General features: G+C 35.3%; 1 protein-coding gene and 1 pseudogene across 33 annotated transcripts in view; both read left to right on the top strand.

Annotated features, from left to right (window-relative positions):
- Positions 1 to 23,005, top strand: part of GPHN (gephyrin) — a 428,300-nt gene that overhangs the window by 310,357 nt on the left and 94,938 nt on the right. For 21 of the 33 annotated variants that reach the window (XM_019733621.2, XM_019733618.2, XM_074327333.1 and 18 more), the window contains one exon: positions 2,557 to 2,599. In XM_019733621.2, coding sequence (XP_019589180.1) covers positions 2,557 to 2,599 — 43 coding nt within the window. Of the gene's footprint in view, positions 1 to 752; positions 816 to 2,556; positions 2,600 to 23,005 lie in introns of all 33 variants that reach the window. The other 12 variants (XM_074327335.1, XM_074327330.1, XM_074327334.1 and 9 more) reach the window with 1 other exon arrangement.
- On the top strand, positions 3,208 to 3,367 carry LOC141570962 (U4 spliceosomal RNA; annotated as a pseudogene).

Below are 23,005 nucleotides of genomic sequence, written 5' to 3'. Positions count from 1 at the left end.
CCCTTGTTTCCTTCTTTACAGTTCATATGTGTAAGAACAACAACAATAGTTGTTTTCAACTTTATTCTTTCAGGTAAATTCCACTGCATTGTGAGTTAGGTAAAAATCTTCATACTGGGATTTTATAAAATGAAGTAAATATTATGACCAGTTCATGGTGCAAGAGAGTGGGGCATCCTCTATATGCGTAAATATTTTTTAATTTTTAAAATTATTTTCCTCACTTTGTTAACATATATACTGAAGGCCACTAAAGAAGTTTATGTAATTATTGATTTTAAAAGTGATTTCCCTCAAAGCTACGGCAAATAGCCAATGTGATATATAAATGCGAAAACATTGGTTATACTGCTGTTGGCAATTTGTGAACCTAAATATTCAGAGTCAGGGAGTTGAATTGTTCTCATTATCCATTATTTCTCTTCCAGAACTGTTTGAAATATATAGTTCTAAATTGAGGTGCCACAAAGCAAAACTTGGGTTTCTTTATTAAATTATGCTATGAATGAATTTTTTGTTAATTCTTTAAGCCACCTCTGGAAGGGAGAGGGTGTTCTTTTATTGTTGTTTTTGTTTTTTGTTGTTGTTGTTGTTTGTTGTTGTTGTTATTCTTGGTAAAGACAGCTAGTTCTTCATCACCATTTCCATTTAGTCATTATACAAATCTGTTGAAACATTTGATGAGACATTTTGAACTACTCATCTAAACTGCTGTGTTCATTATAAATCTCTTCTTTCTATCCACACACTAGCTCCACTCTAGATTGGAAGGGCTTAAAGATGAACTCTGGAGGAATAGAGGCTACGACTTAAGAGTAACTATTACTGATCAAAGGAGCTGCTTTCCATTCGCAAACATTGCTTTGCGCTATGGGTTTGGACTCCTTCTGTTTCTACATCTTGTTGAAGACTTTCTTGACTTCCATTTGACTTCTTTGAACTCTGTTTTTGTCTTTCAACATTTTCCCTTTTCTTTTTCTTCTGTCTCCCAGATTTTTCTCTCTCTTTAGCTTTTTCTTGTGTTCTTTGAATCGCTTTTCAAAATGTAGTTTATCTCTTTATTAAGCTTGTCTATTAATTTGTCTACTGGTGTTTTTTTCTTTTCTCCTTTAAGGCTGTAGTGGTTTAGTTATACTTATTTTCATTCCATGGTATGCCAACTTGCTTGTTTATCTTGCAGCAAGTTCATTAGTCATCCTTACCCTCTTGGTATGAATTTTCAATAAGGAATAGCAGAATATTCTGCATTTACATATTGTCCCCTTCTATAAACCCATACTTTCTTTTCTATCTACTAGATTTACCCCCTCAAATCCCTGTCTCTTCCTTTTCTTTTCCTCACTCTAGTGTCTTCCTCCCTGTTTTGTTTTCTTTAAGTAGTCATTAATTTCTTTCCCATTTGGTCCAGAATTGTTCCTTAATAAAACTTCTGAGTAAAGGAATATAAGAATACTATCTTCCAGATTAGCTGCTTCATTCTAGTATTTTTAAAACTAATTAAACAATCTGGGCCAAAAGAGAATAAATAACTTTAACATCTGGAATTATTTCTCCCTTCTTTTCTTTTTTTTTTGGCGTGTGTGTGTGTGTGTGTGTGTGTGTGTGTGTGTTGCGTGTGTGTTTGTGATTTTTCTATTATTGTTTTTTCTTTAAACATTAACAATTGTTTTTTTCAGGGAAGGACAACCATAACCCACCCTAAGTTGCAACATTCCTTTCATAAGTTGTTTCATTACAATAGTAGATTGTGTTAAGCGATAGAAATTAATTTGTTGTGTATATATCCATTTGGGGCAAGCTACTGTGGAATGGGAAGAAGAGGTGTAGAGTTTAAATAGTTTCCTCTGAAATTAACAAGTGGTAATGTCATCTAATATAGCCCTTGAATTCAACAGTTTTGCAACATTTTAAAGAATGTTCCACCCTAACCTAAAATATTTGAATTAAAGCATGAGGGTTTCTGATTGGTAAACTATATATATACACCTAAGAACTGGTAAATAAATGTGTTCAAATTCATTGGTTTTCAACAGAAGCATCTTTCATAACCAATATTAATAAAAAAGGCCATTAGAATCACATGTAAGTATTGCATATGAGGACTTTTCCTCTCATTAACATATATAACCAAAAATGACTACAATAGAATATTTGATTGTAACTTTATTAGTTGAACTGCATTATTAGTCTAGTCAAGAGATATACATAGTGTCTTAAGATTAAGGAGCTGTATTCACAACTGAATAGGTAGTAACTTGAATTTATTTCCATATACTAATTTCAAATACACATCAATAAAAAAATTGCCTTTGATTTTACCTATGTCACATAATATTACACTCCCAATTTTTTTCTAGAAGTGAGTGATTTAAAGTAAGGAAAGGATAATTAAAAAAAACATATGGAACAAATGTCACATTATAATAACATGTTAGGATATCTGAGATATATAAAGCCTTGCTCCTAGACCTCAGGAGCTTGCCCAATAAGTATGCATACATATATGGCTATCTATGTTATAAGCCCTAAATTACTGAGCTTATGCTTTCTCTGCAGGTCCAGTCCAGGTGCAGCAGCAAGGAGAACATTCTCAGAGCCAGTAAGTATATCATTATTTCAGTGGACTACTGATTTAGAACTTGTAGTTCAACAGGAAAGAGAGCTGAAAATGACATTTTGGTGAAAGGATGAAGAAGGTAATAGGGAAAGTTAATATCAAGAATATGAATACTAGGGCTTTTACCTTTTAAAATTATTGGTACCACTAAAATAAAATAAAACTTATTTTATTTTAAAAATTATATTAATGGATGTTTCCCTTATTGGAATTGTTTTTGCAAGCTAACAGCAAGCTAAAACTTTGATAGCACTCCTACTCCTCTGTGAGTCTACGATGAGAACTCTCTTTAACTGCCCCACTGCCAAAAAATTATTTGAAAACAGACAAACTGAAAATAATAATATAAATCCACTAAAGGAATCTAACTAAAAGGAAGTGACTTCCAAGAGGCTGCACCATCATTATTTTGTGAATGTGAAGTCCTGACAGATCTTACTTTACAGGCAGCTTGTTTTAGAACATAGTGCCCTGAACCAAGGATGAAGAACCCTTAATTTTATTTTTTGTTTGATTACTAATAATATTAACTTGGAAGTCATTTAACTTTATGTATCATTCATTTTTCTGTCTTATGAAAAGGAACTATTAGCTTTGTGCAGTGGCAGTATCATAGCCAATGAGGTTTATCTGAGGCGCGATTATTGCTAATTGAAAAGGAACTATAATTAGCTTTTCCTTACCTGTATCCTTGAAATGATGTGACATTGAAGGTTGTGCCTTAAAAGCTTTGGGATCCTATGAGAAAAGTGCTGTATAAATGCTAATTATTTTAATATTGCTCTCGTTCACTTAATATTAATGATGTCATCCTTTCCTCTTCCTAATCTTTATCAAGAGAAGAAGTACAAGTGGATCATACTGAAATGGGTCTGTTGCATATTTATACCACTGGGAGTTTTAGTAAATGAGATTTTTAAAAATATTTCCAGTAGACTGTCAATATTATTTAACAATCAAAAAATAATTGGAGAATTTCAAATAGGTAAAAATTCATCTTTCATTTTATTTTTTTAATGTACATTTTTCCCATTTCTGTGTTGTAAATCGGTTACCTTAGCCTGAAACCCTTGAGTTGATAGGCAAGCACACTGCAGTTGTTTGCCCAGGACCTTTGTATTAGAGTTATACAAAAATGTATGCAAACAGCCATGTTTAGCCTGTATACTTTTGAGAGTTTCCATAACATTTGGCAGACATGTGAATCTGAGGGAAGCTCTTCAATTGTAAGAGATGTAAAGTCCTATAATCCCTTACTAAGACCTAATGTTCAGAAACCTAAGAGTCAAGGGAATGATGGTTGAATATTCACTAAAATAAAATAATAGAGATAAATGAACTTTAAAAATTACATTTTATGATGATTACTGTATGATTTCCATTTATTGTTGATCCTGAGATGATGATGGATAACTGATAGAGATTATGATAATTAGGAACAAGATTAGTTTATTATGGAGAACAGACTTCTGTTTCACCTCTCTCATGGATCTTTCTGTTGTTAGGACTGTCTTTCAATTTAGCTATGCTCTTACTGGCTTGTTGACTATTAATCACTTTGGCTGGACATCATGATGGTCCAGGATTTTATGATCATGTTTTCTTAGAATGAAATAGTCATGTAGATGGTCCATATAGCCATTTAGATCCAGGTAGAGAACCCATCTAACATCATAGCCTCATAGTTCTGTGACTTGAGTAGTTTAAGATCTTTCATCTCAACACCACGTTAGTAACTCATACTCATGCCTATAGCCACACCCAGAACTCTTTCATCACCACATCTGAACTTCTTAATATCAATATCTCTTCCCTTATTTAGTCAACTTTTTATCTCACTTTTTTTCTTCCTTTGTTATGTACTACTATATTGCAGTCATATAGACCCTATTAGCAGCTCCCCATCTCTCAATGCTATGTCCTGCCTCTATTCCTTTGAACCCTTTCCCCCGCTGCATGAAATACTCATTCCCCTTATTTTCCTACAAAATTCTTATCTTTCGAGACTCAGTACAAGTGTGATTTCCTCTGTGATGCCTTCTTCCCAAGCAAGGTGACTAATCCTTCTTATGTACTCCTACCGTTCCTTCTACTTGAATCATTTTTTCATTTATTTACTGAATTAACTATCCTCATAGAAAACATTTCTAAAATGGAGGCAACATAAAACTATACAGGTATGCCTCGTTTTATTGTGTTGTACAGATACTGTGTTATTTATAGACTGAAGGCTTATAGTAAGTGTCCTGCATTGAGCACGTCTACTGGTGCATTACAACAGTATTTGCTCACTTTATGTCTTTGTGTCACATTTTGGTAATTCTCGCAATATTTCAAACTTTTTCATTATTATTATATTTATTATAGTGATCTGTGATCAGTGATATTTGATGTTACTGTTGTAATTGTTTTGGGGTGCCACAAACCACATGCATATAAGACAGCAAACTTAATTGATTAATATGTGTGTGTACTGATTACTCCACCGACTCGCCATTCCCCTATCTCTCTCCCTCTTCTTGGGCTTCCCCATTCCTTGAGACACAAAAATATTGAAATTAGGCCAACATGGCCTCTAAATGTTCCAGTAAAAGGAAGAGTCACACATCTCTCACTTTAAATGAAATGCTAGAAATGATTCAGCTTATGAGGAAGGCATGTCGAAAGCTGAGACAGGATGAAAGCTAGGCCTCTTGAGCCAAATCGTTAGCCAAGTTGTGAAGGCAAAGGAAAAGTTTTTGAAGGAGTTTAAAAGTGCTATTCCAGTGAATACATGAATGATAAGAAAGCAAAACAGCCTTATCACTGATGTGGAGAAAGTTATAGTGATCTGGAAAGAAGATCAAACCAACTACCACATTCCCTTGAGCCAAAGCTTAATTCAGAGCAAGGCCCTAACTCTCCTCAATTCACCAAGGCTGATAGATGTGAGGAAGCTGCAGAAGAAAAGTTTGAAGCTTGCAAAGGTTGGTTCATGAGGTTTAAGGAAAGAAGCTTGTCTCCATCACATAAAAGTGTATGCTGAAGCAGCAAGTGCTCATGTAGAAGTCGCAGCAAGTTATCCAGATGAACTAGCTAAGATAATTAATGAAGATGGCTACATTAAACAACAGATTTTCAATGTAGACAAACAACCTTCTATTTGAAGAAGGTGCCATCTAGCATTTTCACTACTAGAGAGGAGAAGTCAATGCCTGGATTCAAAGCTTAAAAGGACAGGCTGCCTTTCTTATTAGTGGCCAGTGTAGCTGGTGACTTTAAGTTGAAACCAATGCTCCTATACCATTTCAAAACTCCTAGTGCCCTTAAGAATTATGTTAAATCTACTCTGCCTGTGCTCTATAAATGGAACAACAAAGCCTAGATGACAGCATATGTGTTTACAACATGGTTTACTGAATATTTTAAGTCTCTTGTTGAGAAACTACTGCTCAGAAAGAAAGATTCCTTTCAAAATAGTACAGCTCATTGACAATGTACCTGGTCACCCAAGAGCTCTTAAGGTTGTTTTCATGCCTGCTAGCACAACATTCATTCTGCAGTCCATGAGTCAAGGAGTAATTTCAACTTCAAATCTTACTAGTTAAGAAATACATTTCATAAGGCTATAGCGGCCATACATAGTGATTCTTCTGATGTGTCTCGGAAAAGTAAATTGAAAACCTTTTGGAAAGGATTCACCATTATATGCCATTAAGATCATTCATGATAAGGGGTCAAAATACCAGGAGTTTGGAGGAAGTTGAGTCTAACCTTTGAGGGGTTGAAGGGGTTGAAGACTCCAGTGGAGGAAGTAAGTTCAGATGTGATGGAAATAGCAAGAGAACTAGAATTAGAAGTGGAGCCTGAAGATGTGACAGAATTGCTACAGTGGCATAATAAACCTGGACAGATAAGGAACTGTTTCCTGTGGATGAGCAAAGAAAGTGGTTTCTTCGATGGAATATACTTCTGGTGAAAATGCTGTGAAGATTGTTCAAATGACAAGAAAGGATTTAAAATGCTATATTAAAAAAATAAAGGAAAATACTACACTTAGTTGATAAAGCTGTTGCGGGGTTTGAAAGGATTGACTCAAATTTTGATAGAAATTCTGTGGATACAATGCTATTAAATAACACCACATTCTGCAGAGAAATCATTCATGAAAGGAAGAGTCACTAAATATGGCAAACTCCACTTTTGTCTGATTTTAAGAAATTGCCACAGCCACCCCAACCTCCGCCAACCCCCACCCTGATCAGTCAGCAGCCATCAACATCAAGATAAGACCCTCCAGCAGCAAAAAGATTATGGCTCGCTAAAGGTTCATATGATGGTTAGCATTTTTTAGCAATAACGTATTTTTTTAATTAAGCTATGTACAGTTTTTGAGGAAAAATGCTATTGCACACTTAATAGACTACAGTGTAGTGTAAACATAAATTTTATATGCACTAGGAAACCAGAAAATTTGTGTGACTCCCTTTATTGTGATGTTTATCTCAGATATGCCTGTAATCATCTTCTATTTTAGAATGTATAAAAATGTGTCAGTGGATCCCAGAGAAAAAAGAAGAGAGCTTGTCTAGAATTATCCAAGGAAGAGTTAACCTTTGTAACTTTGTCCGTGTAAGAGATAACTTTTCTTTGTCTCCTCAAAAAATATCATCAAAACAACCTATTGCTAATAAACCCGAGTTTATTCTTAATGATGGTAAGGGAGAATGCCACTTCAACCAAATCTTAGTCTCAGAGTCAGAGACTCAGGAAGGCAAGAATAAACTCAGGATATTTATAAAATCTTGAAGTTTGATTTAAAGAAGATCTTTTAATGTGGGAGCTTGATTAGAATTAAAGAAGGATCATGATATGATCACTTAGGAATTATGGACACAGCAAGGCAAGGGGTTCTGAGAGTCTTAGTGTGTAAACTGTCTTTTGATACTTTCTATTTAAGAACTTTCTGTAATGAGCAATAAAGTTGTTTACAACTTTTATCTTCCAGGGAAGAGTTTTCTGGAATAATAAGGTTATATTGATAAAGATAGTGGAATAGTAATGTTATGCTAATGAAAGCCTTATATTGATCAAAATAGTGGAATAGTAATGTTATGCTAATGAAGACAGTAAGCTGTGTAGTTACAGATGGTTTCAGGTATCATGGTTCCCCTTGTGGTCAGTACTCAGCCTGAGCTGAAAGATAGACCAGTAATATCTAAGGATGTGATCAATTAATCCAGACCTTCACCCCTACTTAGTGAATGACAATAGTGTATCAACTATCTAGGGAAGTTTCTTCAACCTTCATACTCATAAGTCAAATTTTTCTGTTTATTGTTGTTGGATGATCATTTACTGAACCATTTGATGAGACAGTGGCTGTACAATAAATAGCATTTAGAACTGTGGAGATCTCACCTGAACCCTGTTGCACAAATGTGAGGAGGATTGTTATCACGTTTATAGTCCTTTTCTCAGCAAGGAACCAAGAGTGTCCAAAATTAGGTAATAACAACTATATAACTAGAAACTGGACAACCTAGAAGAAATGGAAAAGTTCTTAGAAACATACAACTTACCAAGACTGAATCAGGAAGAAAGAAAAACTGTGAACAGACCAATTACTAGTAAGGAGATTGAATGAGTTATCAAAAGTCTCCCAACAGGGACGGCCGGATGGCTCACCTGGTTAGATCGTGAGTTCTGAACAACAGGGTTGCCAGTTTAATTGCCACATGGGCCAGTGAGCTGAGCCTTTCACAACTAGATTGAAGACAACGAGCTACTGCTGAACTGTCAGAGGGGTGGCCGGAAGGCTCAGCAGGTTAGAGCATGAGCTCTCAGCTCTCAACAAAATGGTTGCTGGTTCAATTCCCACATGAGATGGTGGGCTGTGCCCCCTGCGACTAAAGATTGAAAATGGCAACTGGACTTGGAACTGAGCTGCACTCTCCTCTACTAAATTGAAGGACAATGACTTGGAGCTGGCGGGCCCTGGAGAAACACACTGTGCCCCAATATTCCCCAATAAAATCTTTTTAAAAATCAATCTTCCAAAAGGAAAAATGAGGACCAGATGGTTTCAATGGTGAATTTCACCGAACACTTAAATAAGACTTAACACCAGTTCTTTTCAAAACCTTCCAAAAAACTGAAGAGAAGGGAACACTCCCAAACTCATTTTACCAGGCCAGCCTTACCCTGATACCAAAGCCAGAAAAGGACACTATGAGGAAAGAAAACTACAGGCCAATATCCCTGATGAATATGGATGTAAAAAGTTCAGTAAAATACTAGCAAATTGATTTTAGTAGCACATTACAATGATTATGCACCATGATCGAGTGGAATTTATCCCTGGGGTACAAGGATGGTTCAGTATACACAAGTAAATAAATGTGATGCATCACATTAATAGAATGAGAGAAAAAATTATATGATCATCTCAATAGACATAGAAAAAGCATTTGACAAAGTTTAACATCTGTTCATGATTTTAAAAAAAAATTCTTAATAATTAGGCATAGAAGGAATATACCTCAACATAATAAAGACAAGATATAGCAAGCCAACAGCTAACATTATACTAGAGACCACTGAAAATAATGGAGAGCAGGGTGGTTTGCAGAGGCAGCACTTGAGATCTTGAAGTAGAGAGAGTGTAAGAGATTATGGGCTCCTGAAAAAGAAACCAGCAAACCTCTGGTTAGAAATTACACATGGAAATTACACATGGAAGTTACATCACCCAAAAAAGGTTTCATAGGCTCCCGAACCTCCAGCTAGGCTGACTGGTGACAGTCTTCTCCTATGTGAAACCAGTCCATAAAGACTGGGAGATACAGCTATTTTTCCAAATGCACAAATTCAGCAAACAAATTACAAGACACATGAAGAAACAGAGAAACATAGCCCAATCAAATGAACAAATTAATCTCCAGAAACAAACCCCAAATAAGCAGAAATCTACAAATTTCTTCACAAAGAATTCAAAGTAATTTTCTTGAAGCTAAATTTTCAATGGGAGAACAAAGATAGAAAACTATCAGAAAAACAATGCATGATCAAAATGAGAATATCAACATAGAGATAGAAACTATAAAAGAAGAGAACCAAACAGAAATTTTGGGACTAAATACTACAATCACTGAATGGAAAACTTTACTAGAAACATTCAAGCAGAAGCAAGAACTTGAAAAAAGATAATTTGAAATTATCAAGTTAAAGGAACAAAAAAAACAAACAAAAATATGAAGCCAAGTGAAGAAAGCCAAAGGGACTTATAGGACAATATCAAACAAGCCAATATATTTATCATGAGAGTCCCAGGAGAGGAGAGAGACAAAGAAATAAAGAGCTTATTTGAAGAAATAATGGCAGAAAACATCCCAAATCTGAGGGAATCAGGTAGGAAATCCTGTCATATGCTACAGCATGAATGAACTTTGAGATGTTGTGCTAAATGAAATGAGCCAGTCACAAAAAGGCAAATACTACATGATTTGACTTATCTGAGGTATCTAAAGTAATCAAACTCACAGAAACAGAAAATAAAATGGCGGTTGCCAGAAGCTGGAGGGAGGAGTAAAATGGGGCATTATTGTTCCACAGGGATAGACTTTCAGTTACACAAGATGAAAAATTTCTAGAGATCTGTTGTACAATAGTGTGCATATAGTTAACAAAATTGTACTGTATGCCTATAAATTGTCGAGAAGGTAAAAAAGGAAATGTATATTATTAGATTTATCAGCTGCTTATTAACGACTAGTAAATATAGTCCTTCTTTCCCAAACTCTAGATTCCCCTTGCTGTTACATACTGGACTCTCCCCTTGATGTCTTCCTGGCTTCTCACATTTTCCTCATCAGAAACCAAATTTAGTACCCTTACCTCCATGCTCTTTCTGTAATGCTCCCTAATTAATGACACTCACACCTACACTATTTACCAAACTTGAAATCTCACCATAATATTTACCTTCTCTTTCCCAAAGCACAGTCATTGAACCCTTTTTTATGGCTCTTCAAATATCCCTTTTCCAATTCCTATTGTATCAGTTCAGGCCTTCTTTATCTTTCACCCTTAAGACTGTAGTAGCATACTAACTGCTCTATCTGCAGTCTCTCTTCCTTCCAATCTGCCATCAGCCAAGTATTACATCTTTAAGTATGTATCACTTCTCTATAAAACAAATCTGGAATAGCTCTCTGTTTTCTACAGTAGCAAGTCTCTTCAAAATTTGTCCTTAGCTGAATTGACCAGCATTATGCCTTACACATATTTCATCCTCTCCACCTCCAACCTCTACCCTCATTAGGCAATTCCTCATTCTACGAAAGTGTGTACTTTGAAATCTCTGTTATTTTGCTCATTCTGTTTCAAATGTTTCTCCCTTTTTCTTACTGTTTAAAGCTCAACTCAGTTGTCACCTCCTCTATGAATTTTACAGTTTGTTCCATCAGAAATAGTTATTCACTTTTCTGAGTTATCAGACATAGTATTTTGTTTTTACATTAAAAGATAAGCATTTATAGGATTTTTCACTTTTTCCTTAAAACACAGCCTGATGTATTTGTTCCATGAGACCGTGGAAAATAGGAATCTCCTTTATCTCAACATCAAAGCGCCTTATAGAGAGAGAGTATTCAGTTCCTATTTAGTGAATGAAGTTGGAGGAAAGAAAGTTGCCCTTGTGTGGTATAGGAGGAAGCACACCTGACTAAAAACCTGGAGATCTGGTCCTTTCATCCTGGCCTTCTGTCTGTTTATGCATGTGGCTTTGAGCTAGTCTTTTAACCTTTCTGTGGTAAAACTTGTTGCTGACACGAAATCTTTATGGGTATCACTCCCATGGTTAAAAACTTGACAGTGTTGACTTACATGCTAAAGTTGTACAAATAGTTTCCCATTGACTTACATGATAAAAATCCAAACTCCAAAGCCTCGCATTCAAGGACCTCCACAATCTGGTTTTAGTTCCTTTTCTGGCCTCAAGTCCCACTGACCCCCACTAAGAATTTAGTGCTCTCACCATACTGACCTCTACATTCTTTCTGAAACATGTTGTGTCCAGTCTCACCTTGGCTGCTGTATTACTTAGTCCTGGCAGGTGTCAGATGACACACTCACACAGGATAATGAAGGAGAATTTATTGAAGGAATGAGTTACAACAGAATGGCCAGAATTAAGGAAAAACAGGAGAAGTTGAGAACTTTGGGAGCTAGCAGTAGCAGGGAATTGCGCTAAGCCTCAAGTAGCCAGGGAAGGGAGCAGTTATGTAATCTAAAACAAATGTGTTAGTGAGGACTGCCTCACAGAATTGATGGTTTTCATTAGAGGAACATAGCCACTGCCAACCAGCAGACAGGAGACCAAAGGAATAAATACCTCGTCTGTACTTTTCTTCTGTTCTCCATTCTTTCACCAGTGCTTCCCATTGAACTCAAGCAGAAGCCACAGGGTCAGGGAGACTGTTCTATCCATAAACGTTCAACCCTTGGGAGCACAGAGCAGGGTAGAAAAGAGTGGATAGTGATGTGTGGGCACAAATGGAGCTGCTTTATTCAAAGTACTCTCCCCACCTGAGTTTAAGTCCATTTCTCTCAGATAATGGCTCTATTAAAAATAATATTGATGTAAGTATCTAACACTTATGGATTATTTACCATGCTCCAGTCATTGTGACACACAAATGGAGGAGAGGGTATAGTTGGAGGAGGGGGGAGGAGGAGGAGACGAGGGAGGAAGTGGAGGAGAATAAGGGAAAGAAGAGGCTGGAGAAGTTAGCAGATCAGAACCTCCAATTGGCCATATAGTTTTTTCAGGTGAACCTCCTAATTGCCTTGCTAATGGGTTTGGACTTTATTGTAAAGGCCAGTAAAGGAGTTTAAACAACGAAATGACCAAATTGAACTTTTGAAATAACATTTACTACTGTGTGGGGAATGAGTTGAGTCAGGGTGAGATGAGAAGCAGGAATCTGATAAGAGCTTGAATTAAAGCTGAAGCAATAGAAAAATAAAGCAGGATTTTTGAAATATTAAGGAATCACAGTTGACAGGATTGGGAACTGGATGTGAAATGTAAGAAAGGCAAAAAGCACCCCCAATTTCTAACTGGGGCGATATATAAATTACAGTACCTTACACTGATATGCTGCGTACCTCATTTTCATAGTCTTAAAAGATCAGCAGGTGTTTGCTCGTTGGACTGGAATGAGAAGGGCAGTTGAGACAGGTGTGTGACAAAATCATGCTGTATACTAGAAATTACTGTTTTCTATAGTTGGAATAAATGTATGTGGAACCAAAGAGAGAAAAAGTTGAGGAGAAAGGACAGATCATGAAAGGCCTAGTACATTATTCTAGGTAGTCTGAACTTTATCACTAGGATAATGGAAGCATTTGATGGTTAAAAACACAATTAAATGAGATGCTGTTGAGAAGTTTCCCTAAAACCTCAGAATTTGGCCTGACTTTGGAAAATATTGGCTGGGGTGGACTAAAAAAATAATTATTTCAAATCAAAAAGCATTTACTAAATATTTTTAAGTGATGTATGATCATTGTCAAGAATCTGAATAATACAGAAAAGTAGGAAAGAAAGCATCACCTTCATCCTACTACTTAAGGATAAGTACAACTACTACATATAATTATGGTACATTGGATAGTATTTTACTTATTCAGTTGTAATCATAAAAAAAAAAAAAAAACCATAGCACTCGTATCAGCAGAATTAGTTGTAAATTAACCCCACTTTTTAGGACTATAGAAAGACCATTGGGATCATATCAAGTGCCCAATAGAGTAAACCACATAGGTTTTATAGCTTATCTATGTGCACAATACCTTAAAAACTAGATTTCTGTTTTCACCAATGACACTGACTTAGTCTTTACATTTCACTCATTCTCTATGAGCACCTGTTCTAAGATTTTTCTTTCTCAATTATATAAATTAATATCTACCACATGCTTAAAGATCTTGTTTAACAAAGTTTACATTTTACAAAAGATATTAACTGAAATTTACTTTTTTATTAGTCTGTCCTTGAAGTTAATATATAGGGTGGGCATTCTGGAAGTTGAAGCTTTATGTGCTTTTATACCTAATAATATGAGAAACAGCATCATGTAAGAAGATTAACTAAGGGAAATGTGACTTTATGAACTGATAAAATGCCTCTAACTGCAAAGATGACTGAAATTCTCTTGGTCTGTTTTCCCAGGGCATTATAAAGACTAATTAAGGCTTAGAAAGGGCTTTAAAAGGCACTTGTCAGATTCCACTTTTAGAGATATAATAGTTTATCATTTCTAAAGAAACATTACTTTTTCTCTACCTTTGTCTAGAGAACGTTTAGAACAAGAACGTACTAAAGAAAACAAAATACTAATTTTGCATTTTAATACCAGTGACTCTTAGAATGAAAACATTCCAAATAGAAGCTGATATATGTAATATATCAATATATATATTATATATATATTGACACTTATGTTAATGCCTCTGAAATTGTATCCTGACAACCTCTTCCTTTGGGAAATAAGAGAATTCTTAGTCAACTTTTTGACTATTTAGGGTTAGAAAAAAGGATCCCACTAGCGTAACAAACCAAGCTGGAGTTCAGAGACCCAAAAAGGTTTCCAAACCAGAAATAAGATAACAGGACAGGAATGAACCAAGACATTCCAGATTAGGTAATATACAAGCTGTGAGGTTTATATTCCTGAACCAAAATGACGGCAAAACAAAGGGTAAATACCTATAAGTATACTAGTAAGCAGAGAGGAGAAAGATATAATGAAAGAAGGATACAGGTACAGGGGACAATTGTGTCTGGAACTTTTCTTTGCCATGGTGGCTATAACCAGTACCCACAATTATTAATGTATATACATCACTAGTGCTGCTATAAGGGCAAGAACCCGGGGATCCCGATGGGAGGCCTTCCTCAAGAGCACCTTAAGAACACCTGGAGTAAAGTCCAGCCCCATAAAGCTTTTCATAGTCATGAAAAACTGTTTATCATGTGAAACCACCTCAAGCCAAAATACTTTGTTTTTCTTTGTTCGCAGTATTCATACTTGACTCCTATATGGATAACTTTTTAATATAATTTTATATTATAGTATTATTTTAGCAAATCTATTTTATCATTTAAAAGATATCATATCTTTTAATTCCATTTTTTTACTTCATCTCTTTTTACCCTGTTTTCTCAGCTAATTTTATCTATTTATTTTTAATGTTGTATTTTTAGCTTACTTATATGTGACAAATTGAAAATAAAAGCCAAAGGAAGACAGTTATAAAAACAGTTCACACCTGACCATGGGAAATAAATTACTTTTCCCTCCTTTTGGTCTTATAATTTTTCTGTAGATTAAACTTCCTGACCTCAAAAATAACCTATAAAAATTTACTTACAGTGTTTCCACTGTTATCATTTAATCATAAACTTGGTAGTACATACCGTGTTATACCATATTATATAAGACCCAGTCTTACATTATAGTAAAATAAGACCCGGTCTTATGTTATTTTTTGCTCCAAAAGATGCATTAGAGCTGATTGTCCGGCTAGGTCTTATTTTGGGGGAAACACAGTACATTGAGCAAACGTAATTTTCCATTTCCCTGATTACTTGACCTTAGCTAAAAATGGTTATTGTCATATTTTCTTAATCTGTTTTTTCTTTTCCCTACTACATTTGTTCTTTCACCACTTTTTAACAAAAAGGTAGAGGAAAAACCTTTGTTTTCATTGTTAAAATATGTTTGCAATTTTTTTAATGGATAATTATAGTAAAAAGAACATGGAAATTATTGACCAGAATAAGGTTTGAAATTGTATATAGTGTTTATCTATGCATCCCATCTTCTTTGTCAGTATATATATATTCTAGACTGATTAAAATCAAGCATTTAGAAACTCATTCAACAGAAATTTTCTTTGTGACCACTGTGTGCACAGCATTTTTGGGCATTGCTGTTAAGACACTTTTTTCTTTCTTAAAGAGCTGATAATCTAGTTAAGAAACAGACATGTATATAAATAAGTGTAATTACTGTAAAATATTTAATACAATATGCAATGAGAACCCTAAAATAGAGTATTTTATAGTGCCTTTGTGCAGAAAATAATGGAATAGTTTTGCATTGTTTCATAAAGGAGGGACTACTGAAAAAGGGTTTTGTTTTGTTTTTATTTAGAAATAATTTTAAACTTTAGAAAAGTTGCAAGAATAGAACAAATAATTCCTGTATGTCTTTCATCCAAATGCCACTAAATGTTAGCATTTTGCCACATTTGCTTTATCATTTCTCCACATATATTAATATACATATTTTCCTAAATTATAATATTTATGAATATATTACAGACATGATGCTTCTTTACCCCTACTTCAAATGTATATTTCCTTTTTAAAAAAGGAAGAAAAGAAAGGAAGAAAAGTGTTCTTACATAACCACAGTGCAATTATCAAAATCACAAAATGAACCTTGCCACAATACTATTATATAATCTTACTTAAATTACATTTTGCCAGTTTTCCTAATAATATTCTTTATAGCAAAAGGAAAAAAAAAAAAAACCATTCTCTTCTGATCTGGGATCCAGTCCAGAATCATGCATTACTTTCAGCTATCATCTGTCTTTAGGCTCATTTATCTGGAACAATATCAGAGGTTTTGTTTGTCTTTCACAACCTTGTCATTTTTTAAGAGTATAGGTCAGTCGTTTTGTAGAATGTCCATCAAATTTAGATTTTTCTGATGTTTCCTCATGGTTTGATTCAGGTTATGCATTTTTGTCAGTAATACCTCATATGTGATGTAGTGTCCTTCTCAGTGCATCATATCTGGATGCCCATGAGGTAATTTTGTCCCATTATTGATGATATTAACTTTGATCAGTTTGTTAAGATGGTGTATGTCAGGTTCCTCCACTGTAAAATTACTATTTTGTTTTGTAGTTAAAAATCTTCTGGGTACTAGATTTGTTGAGATGCTAAATGGGAGGGGATTGGGGAGCAAGGTGAAAAAGGTGAAGGGATTAAGAAGTACAAATTGGTAGTTACAAAATAGTCTTGAGGATGTAAAGTGAAGCATAGAGAATATAGTCAATAATATTGTAATAACTATGTATAGTGCCAGGTGGGTACTAGACTAGTCAGGGGAATCACTTCATAAATTATATAAATGTCTAACCACTATGCTATACACCTGAAATTAATATAAAATAATATTTGAAATTCAACTGTAATTGAAAAACTTTTAAAGGGGGGGAAGGTGAAAGGGAATAAGAAGTCCAAATTTCCAGGTATAAAACAAATACGTTTTAGGAATGTAATATACAGTATAAGGAATGTAGTCAGTACTATTGTGATAGCATAGTATGGTGTCAGATTGTTGTTGGACTTATGGTGATCACTTCTTTAGGTATATAAGGTGTGATTAAAAGATATGGTCAATGTTTAAATAATAAAAAATTACTACAGTAAAAGATACATTGCTGTTAATCCCCCTCAAAATACTCCTTCTGGTTTCAAACACACTTATCCCAGCGTTCTTGCCACTTTCTGAAGCAGTTCTGGAAATCCTCTTCTGTGAGTGTCTTTACTTCATCCTCCATCATGATAACGCTCCATGTCACACATCACTTCTGATACAGCAGTTTTTGTCAAAAACATTGCAGTGTGTCCTCATCCACCTTATTCACCGGATCTGGCACCATACAACTTCTGGCTCTTCCCCAAAATCAAAATGACCATGAAAGGAAAACATTTTGAATTGATTCAGGGCACCAAAGCAGCCACGACAGCACATCTAAAGACACTCATGAAAGAGGACTTCCAGAACTACTTCAGAAAGTGGTAAGAACGATGGGATAACTGTGTTCAAAGCAAGGGCGGGTATTTTGAGGGGGATTAATGGCAATGTGTCTTTTACTGTAATAATTTTTTTAATTTAAACATTCACCATATTGTTTGATCACACCTTGTATAAATGTTGAATAATTATGGTGTACCCCTGAAACTAACATATTTAACGTATTTCCCCGAAAATAAGAGCTAACTGGAAAATAAGCCCTAGCATGATTTTTTCAGGATGCTCATAATATAAGCCCTACCCCAAAAATAAGACCCCATTAAGATCATCAGACAGATGGACACATTTAGTACGTCCATTGCAACACATGACAGATGTATTGAATTATAAAATAATATTAATATGAAATATAAATAAATAATGTTATTGATATTAATACTTAAAATAAATGATAATATAAATTATAATTATTTGTAAATACCCAAGTGGGCGCCTTTGGACAAGAGGTAAACGCCTATGTAAACAGATGAACTCGAGACTTATTGCCGAATGACCAATGGGAGTACAGACACAATGCACGAATAACACACACACTTAATAATAAACAGACATGGTTGTGTCTAATATGAATCTTCATAAATCAGTAGGTCGTTTGTTGTAACAGACGTACTTAATGCACTCGTGTGAAATAAAGAAACGTTTTCTGAATTTTGGAGCCTGCAATTTTTCATTGCTTTTGTGTGGGCCATCATTCTTAACTGTCATCATTTTTGTTGCCACTCCTGTCTCATAAGTCTTCAATTAACACTTAATTTAATGATAGATTTAAAGGGAATAATATTTTGATCCCCAGACAAGATGAGTGCAAAAAGGAAGAGCTATTCCGTTGAGTACAAGAAAGGAATTGTGGAGGACTCCTGGGGCAAGAACCTTACGGCTTTGTGCAAAGAGAAGAAGTTGGATCTCCGAATGGTCCAAAAATGGCAAGCAGAGTACGATAACCTCAGTCAACAGGTGGACGAGGGAAATGCTAAGAAGTGCAAGTGTAGATCAGGTCAGCAACCATTATTTCCTGAGGTGGAAGACATCATCTGTGAATGGATTGCTAATAGCAAAGGCTTTAATTGTGCACAGGATTGATATTCAAGCATTTGCTCTTGCGATGGCACCACAGTTAGAAATATTCCCCAGAAGAATTCAAAGCATCACAACACTGTCTGGATAGCTTCTTTCAGTGATATGAACTGTCTCTAAATTCGACAACACTGTTCAAGCTGGAATATACTGACATTATTAAATGTGAACCTGCATTCAAGTCCGTTGTTGATGTCATCGACTTTTCTAAATACCAGCTCTCCAACATGATTGCTGTGGATGAAACTACAGTGTTTATGGGCCAAGGATCTCAAACGACAATTGATCAGAGGGGTGCCTCATCAATCTACATTCCCTCCACTGTTACTAAAGTGCACGTGTTACCTGTATTTTGGCAATTCATCGGGATGGCAAGAAATCCCCACCTCTAATCATCACTAAGGGCAAGAAAGATAAGGTTGAACGTCTTTCAGGCATTTATGTCTTGAAACCAAAGAAGCCTGGTGCACACAAGCAGTTATAAGTAAGTGGGTCAATTTAATGCTGCCACTTATTTTGTGCAGTGGCCATAGAGGTCTGCTAGTCTGGGATTCAGCCAGCACTCAGCGCGCTAAAGACTGAAGAACTTTGTTGCAGAGAGAAGAATATATCAAATAATGATTCCCGCAGGAATGACTGCTATCTCCAGACTCTTGTTATTGCAATAAGTAAGCCCTTCAAGGACCATTTGTGCATGGAAATCAATGACTACATTGAAAATATAATGGAGAGAAACCAGCATGGAAACTTTGTTAAGCTAGCCTGCAAGAGGTCGTGACTTGGGTGAAGAATTCATGGGATAAAATCACTGACAGCTGTGTTACCAATACACTACGAGCAGGCTGCATGGACAATAAGTGCTCATTTAAGGAGAGCTCTATTGCTGGACCTGAGAGATTGGGGCCAATGGCTCCACAGGAAATGGAGTCACAAGAAACTCAAGCCGGAATTCAGAGTTTGGAGAGTTATGACAATGTTCCAAAAGAAGATGACATGACTGTATTTGATTAAGTGTAGATTTTTGTACATGAATAAATGAATAAATGTAGATTGTTGTAAATGAATAAATGTAGATTGTTGTACATGGAAAAATAAGACATCCCCTGAAAATAAGCCCTAATGTGTCTTTTGGAGCAAAAATTAATGTAAGACCCTGTCTTATTTTTGGGGAAATACAGTAGCTATATTTTTAATAAAAAAAAAATTTTTTTTAAAGAATCTTCTGGGGATATACACTGAAATAATATAAATATGTTATTTTTCTTGAAGTTTATCACTTTCTAGTTTTAGTATCCATTGATGATTTTTGCCTGAACCAGTTATTATTATGATATTTGCCAAGTGGTGACTTTCTAATTCCAACATTTCTTCATTTATCAGTTGGCATTCTGTTGTAAGGAAGAATTTTATTTAATCATTTATTCATGTTATTTATATTAGCATAAGCTAACGGGTGCTTATTTTTGTTTTATTAAATGCATTATATAATCTCCTACTCTCCTAATTAATTTTGATTCTTAAGTTGTCTCAGGTTTGGCCAAAGGGAATCTCTTCAAGTTGACTCCAAGATCCTTTTGACATGTTACCATCATTATTTGAGTATTTCCTTACCAAAGAAAGTTGTGAAGGAAGAATAATAATTTCCCAGGAAAACAAAAAGATGAGAGAAAATTTATTCTAGGCAAAAAGAACATCATATACATACTAAGGTAGGAAAATATAAAATAGTATGGTGTATTCCAATATCTACAATGGAATGAATTTTCTTTTTTTATTTTATTTTATTGGGAAATATTGGGGGACAGTGTGTTTCTCCAAGGCCCATCAGCTCCAAGTCTTGTCCTTCAATCTAGTTGTGGAGGGCGCAGCTCAGCTCCAAATCCAGTCGCCATTTTCAATCTTAGTTGCAGGAGGCACAGCCCACCATCCCATGCGGGAATTGAACCAGCAACCTTGTTGAGAGCTCACACTCCAACTGAGCCATCCAGCCGCCCCTCTGGCAGCTCAGCGGCAGCTCGTTGTCTTCAATCTAGTTGTGGAGGGCGCAGCTCACTGGCCCATGTGGGAACGGAACTGGCAACCCCATTGTTCAGAGCTCGCACTCTAACCAACTGAGCCATCTGGCTGTCCCTGGAATCAATTTTCTAAGTGATAGAATAATGAGTGGTGAGGCTGAAAAGGAAGCAAAGAAGGGTTTTATATACTCCTCTAAGGAGTTTGAATTTTATCCTATGGGTGATAGCGAACCATTGATATAAATTAGACAGCAAAAATTTGTGACAACAATGCCCTGTTTTATAATCTTGATGCACAGAAATGTCAAAGGTACTTTCCTGTAATATTTCTTATACAGCTCTAGAAAATAACACAATCCTTTCAGCCATGGTTTCTAGGTTTTATCAGAAATGCTACAAGGCTCGTTATGTTGAATCAAGAAGTACAAAATTTATGAAACTATTAAAATAAAATTTAAAACAACAAAAGAAATTATTTTCACATGTACAAAATGCCCTGTAATACAGAGCCTACAAATTTTACTGTTGCCATTGTTTCCTGAGAGTCTTGTACCTGATTTCACTTAATTTGAGACATTTATATGAAAGACTAAATGCTTTGTATATCAGAACCACACATTCTTTGAATTTCCAAAGTCGCTAGATATTTAACCTGAAAAAATTACTATTATTTTCTCTCTTTAAGTTTCCTGGGAAAGGTATTCATTATCTTAGGTGGTTTCTGTACAGAAAGATCCAGGAAGTAGAAATACAAGGAATTCAAGCCTAGTATTCAGTGCAAATACTATGAGAAAATAGAGGCAGTAATATTAGTTGGGGAAAACAAGTTTCTTCCTTGAGATTTTCTTTATATCCAAAGAATGAATAATGATTCATACTTTAGATAATTGGGGAAATCTCTTACTGATTGTTTTGAATAAAGTTTCCTCTTGAGGTTTTGAATTTAATCAAGAAGAACCTGCATAAACATCTTGTTTCTATTATATTCTGTCCAGTCTTCTGAAAGCATTTTCTCTTCATTTACTGCTAATTTAGAAGATGGATTTTCAAGCCAAGATGAAACATTGTATATTAAGAATTGGCAGGTTAAAAAGAATACAATTGAAGTGTGAAAAATAATTTCATTGGTATAAGCAGCTCCATTTCAAGATGGCCATGCCACAGAAAAAAAGGTTACAGCTGCATAACGAAGATCCCTGCCTACTCTACTTAGTAGAAAGGAGTCCATTTCTGTGTCTCTGTGCAGGGCTTGTACCTTGTAGACATTACCATTAGTATTAAAACATGTCTGTGATGATGCAATCCTGAGTGGACCTGTACTGTTTTCACACTGACTTCTTTTATAGTCTTTTTAGTGATTGTAGCTGCTGCATAGGAGATAGGAAATCTCAATAACATTTTGACTACTTTACCTGCAAAGATTCTGAACTAATATAATCAACCCCATGTCTAGACTTATGCGCCAGAAAATATAAGAGACAAATTCAGTTCTACTTATGGAAACCTGGGCTTGTTAGAGAAATCTTTAGATCATCAATCTGTGGCTGATTTTGTATCGCTTAACCCTACAAATCTAGTTCAGAAAATTAAACCCATAGCAAAAAAATGGTCTCAGTGTAGATGTTATACGCAACCTGTTAGTCTTTGCTCAGTTTGGACAACTACTAGTGGGGAGGATGTCTAGACTTCCTTTCCCCATCCACACTCCCACTCCTATATAAAGATCCCATATCCTAAAGCACTCTCTAGTTTATTTTTGTTCAAGTAGCTAGCCTTCCTACAAATTATCACTAACAGCCATACATCACCTGCTAATTTTACTGTTGTAAATTAAAATAAATATTCCCTTGAACACTATAATCTTCTCTGTAGGGCATATTTTCACATGTTAGCTTTGTTTTGTTTTGTTTTGTAGTATTGAATGGAGCTAATGCCCTCACAGATTCTCTTTGTGACAATTGGTATTCATTTGTAAGGTAGCTACCAGAATATATTTGTGGCCATGAAATAGTTTTTGCTTTGTAGAAAAAAATTCTATCCAAATTTTCTCTCAAATTTTGGATATTGTCTCTATCCAAAAACCAAACTTCTTTTCATTATAACCTTCTTTTTAAAAAATGATTCTTTTCTTCGATCCCTACTTCTGCCTAAATGGAGTTTATGGACCACTGATGCTAGGCTATAACCCATCTGGCCGTCATACTTTTTTTTTCCTCAAGTTTTTTCTCTTCTATCAGATTCCTGTACTAGGCTCAGAATTAAAAAGAGGGTTTGGGTGTGAGAGAAACCACTTCTTGATCCTTTTTCCTGCCTGATTGAGTGCTTTGGTGTTGTAACGTGAAATAATAGCGGTCAGAGATAACTCTTCTTAAATTTTCTGAAGCTTTATTTTGAAGCTTCTTCTAAATCACTGGTGT

The sequence above is a fragment of the Rhinolophus sinicus genome, linkage group LG03, assembly GCF_036562045.2.
Source record: "Rhinolophus sinicus isolate RSC01 linkage group LG03, ASM3656204v1, whole genome shotgun sequence".
In the NCBI taxonomy this organism is placed as follows: Eukaryota; Metazoa; Chordata; class Mammalia; order Chiroptera; family Rhinolophidae; genus Rhinolophus; species Rhinolophus sinicus.
Note: the sequence above shows the minus strand (reverse complement) of the source record. Positions and strands in the feature narration are given on the sequence as shown.